Source organism: Chrysochloris asiatica, unplaced genomic scaffold (assembly GCF_000296735.1).
Source record: "Chrysochloris asiatica unplaced genomic scaffold, ChrAsi1.0 scaffold00517, whole genome shotgun sequence".
Classification (NCBI taxonomy): domain Eukaryota; kingdom Metazoa; phylum Chordata; class Mammalia; order Afrosoricida; family Chrysochloridae; genus Chrysochloris; species Chrysochloris asiatica.
In genome coordinates, this window is record NW_006409035.1 from 742,905 (window position 1) to 745,582 (window position 2,678).

General features: G+C 40.5%; 1 protein-coding gene across 1 annotated transcript; it reads right to left on the reverse strand.

The window, feature by feature from the left end:
* Positions 1-371: 371 nt before the first annotated feature.
* Positions 372-1,292, reverse strand: LOC102830971 (olfactory receptor 7C1-like). Its single transcript, XM_006877501.1, has one exon. It carries the CDS (start codon positions 1,290-1,292, stop codon positions 372-374), a length of 921 nt encoding a protein of 306 aa, XP_006877563.1.
* Between the last annotated feature and the right edge of the window lie 1,386 nt (positions 1,293-2,678).

Below are 2,678 nucleotides of genomic sequence, written 5' to 3' on the forward strand. Positions count from 1 at the left end.
GATCACAAGAAAAAAAACCTCTAAAATAGGAATTTGGAAATAAATATCACAACTTTTCAGGTTTTAGGACAATAATGACACTCTTTAAACAAGATAATTGTATACCGTTTTCATGACTTGCAGTGGAACGTCTGTTTCAAATGAATTCATCAGCACTCATCTTGATGAAATTGCCTGTTGAATGAAGATTTTGGTTAAAAAAATATTTTTGAAAGAAATACACAATTTCCAATTTCTTATACCATATAAAAATAGAGGAGATACGATTCTGCAGCTCATGCAGAGATATGAGATGATGAAGATATAATTTAGGTCTTCATGCTTTTGAGCTCTGTTGCTCATGATTGACTCAGTTACGTAGAGAAAGTTTCTCAGTTAAAAAGTTGTCTTAGGCCCTGCATTATGTCCTTATTTCTAAGACTGTAGATAAAGGGGTTCAGCATGGGTGTGACCACAGAGTACATCACCGAGGCTATTGCAGTGGCCCGGGAAATTGGGGTGACTGCAGAACTAAGATAAACTCCAAGAGCTGTACCATAGAACAAGGAAATGACTGAGAGGTGAGACCCACAAGTGGAAAAGGCTTTAGACTTGCTCCCAGCTGATGAAATTTTCATAATGGAGGATACAATCTTAATGTAAGACAAGAGGATCCCAGTGAGTGGAAAAACACCAAAAAGTCCAGTTGCAAGATACATCACTAAGTTATTGAGGAAAGTGTCAGAACAAGCAAGTTTGACTACCTGATTAAGTTCACAGATGAAATGGGCGATTTCCAGTTTTGTACAAAAAGATAGTCGCAAAATCATTAAGCTTTGTAATAAAGCATTTACATTACTAAATAACCAGGATGACAGAAGAATAAGGCCACAGAACTTGGGATTCATGATGACTAAGTAATGTAGTGGGTAACATATGGCCACAAACCTGTCATAGGCCATCACTGTTAAGAGGAAATTGTCTACGTGTCCAAAAAGCATGAAAAAGTAAATTTGGGTGATGCAATCTTCATAAGTAATAATTTTATTTTGCATGTAAATGTTCACCAGCATTTTTGGTACTGTGGTTGTGGTGAAGCAAATGTCTGCAAAAGAAAGGTTGGAGAGGAAGAAGTACATGGGGGTGTGAAGGTGGGAGTTTTTGCCAATGGTCATGATGATGAGCAGGTTCCCTGTGAAGGTTACCAGGTACATGGACAGGAACAGTCCAAAGAGGAGGGGCTGTAGTTCTGCCTCTTCTGAGAGTCCCAAAAGGATAAATTCTGAAATATGTGTTTGGTTTCCTAGCTCCATGTAGGTGATGAAACTATTGGAAAAGAGAAGACAGAAATGCAAACTTATCCACAGAAATGAATGAATAACCAGATATGCTGCTGTTAATATTTTAAGCATGCTTAACTAACTCTTTTTGAAACATTTACTTATGAAGATTAAAGAGCACAGCCTTCGATATGGATTGCATCTCAATGTCAAGAAAACAAAAATCCTCACCACTGGACCAATAAACAACATTCTTATCAATGGAAAAAGGATTGAAGTTGTCAAGGACTTCATTCTTCTTGGATCAACTATTAACACTCGCAGAAGTAGCAGTCAAGAGATCAGACGACGTATTGCACTGGGCAAATCTGCTGCACAGGAACTTTTTAAAGTATTGAAGAGCAGAGATGTCAGCTTGAGGACTAGGGTGCGCCTGACCCAGGCCATTGTGTTTTCAATAGCCTCATATGGATGCGAAAGCTGGACAGTGAATAAAGAGGATCGTAGAAGAATTGATGCCTTTGAGTTGTGGTGTTGGAGAAGAATACTGAGGGTGCCATGGACTGCCAAAAGAACCAATAGATCTGTTTTGGAAGAAGTGCAGCCAGAGTGCTCCTTGGAGGCCAGGATGGCTAAGCTTCGTCTCTCCTACTTTGGACATGTAGTCCGGAGGAAACAATCGTTGGAGAAGGATGTCATGCTGGGTAAGGTGGAGGGTCAGAGAAAAAGAGGAAGACCTCCAACGAGATGGATCGGCCAGGTGGCATCATTGATGGACTCGGGGGTGGCAGCGGTGGTGAGGTTGGCCCAGGATCGAACATTGTTTCGTTCTGCTGTGCATGGGGTCGCTATGAGTCGGTTCCGACTCGATGGCACCTGACAACAACAACAACAAGCATCTGTTATTATTGTTGTTGTTAAGTGTCATCAAGTTGTTTGGAACTCCTAACAATCCTGTATAGAGTTTCCAAGGAACTGTTGGAGGGTTTGAACTACAACTTTGTTGTTCATAGTAAAGATCCATTAATAATTGAATTATTAATACATTTAAGTATTTTTCATTGGTGTTTAGTGTTGTCAAATCAGTCTGGCCCACAACAACCAGGTGTAGGGTTTCTGAGGAGTAGCTGGTCATCTTGAACTACTGACCTTGTGGTTCAAGATGACTGCTGTGCAGCACATTAACCCACAGTGCCACACTAGCAGCCCTGTCTAAACATCTAGTGCTCTTTAGTTGAGAATTTAATGAAACCCTAAAAGTTCAACCTTCTACTTAATGCTAACCCCAAACATTTTGGTAAGGAAACATTATTGTTGCTGCTGCTGTTGTTGTTGTTGTTGTTGTTGTTGTCAGGTGCCATCGAGTCAGAACCGACTCATAGCGACCCCATGCACAGCAGAACGAAACAATGTTCGATC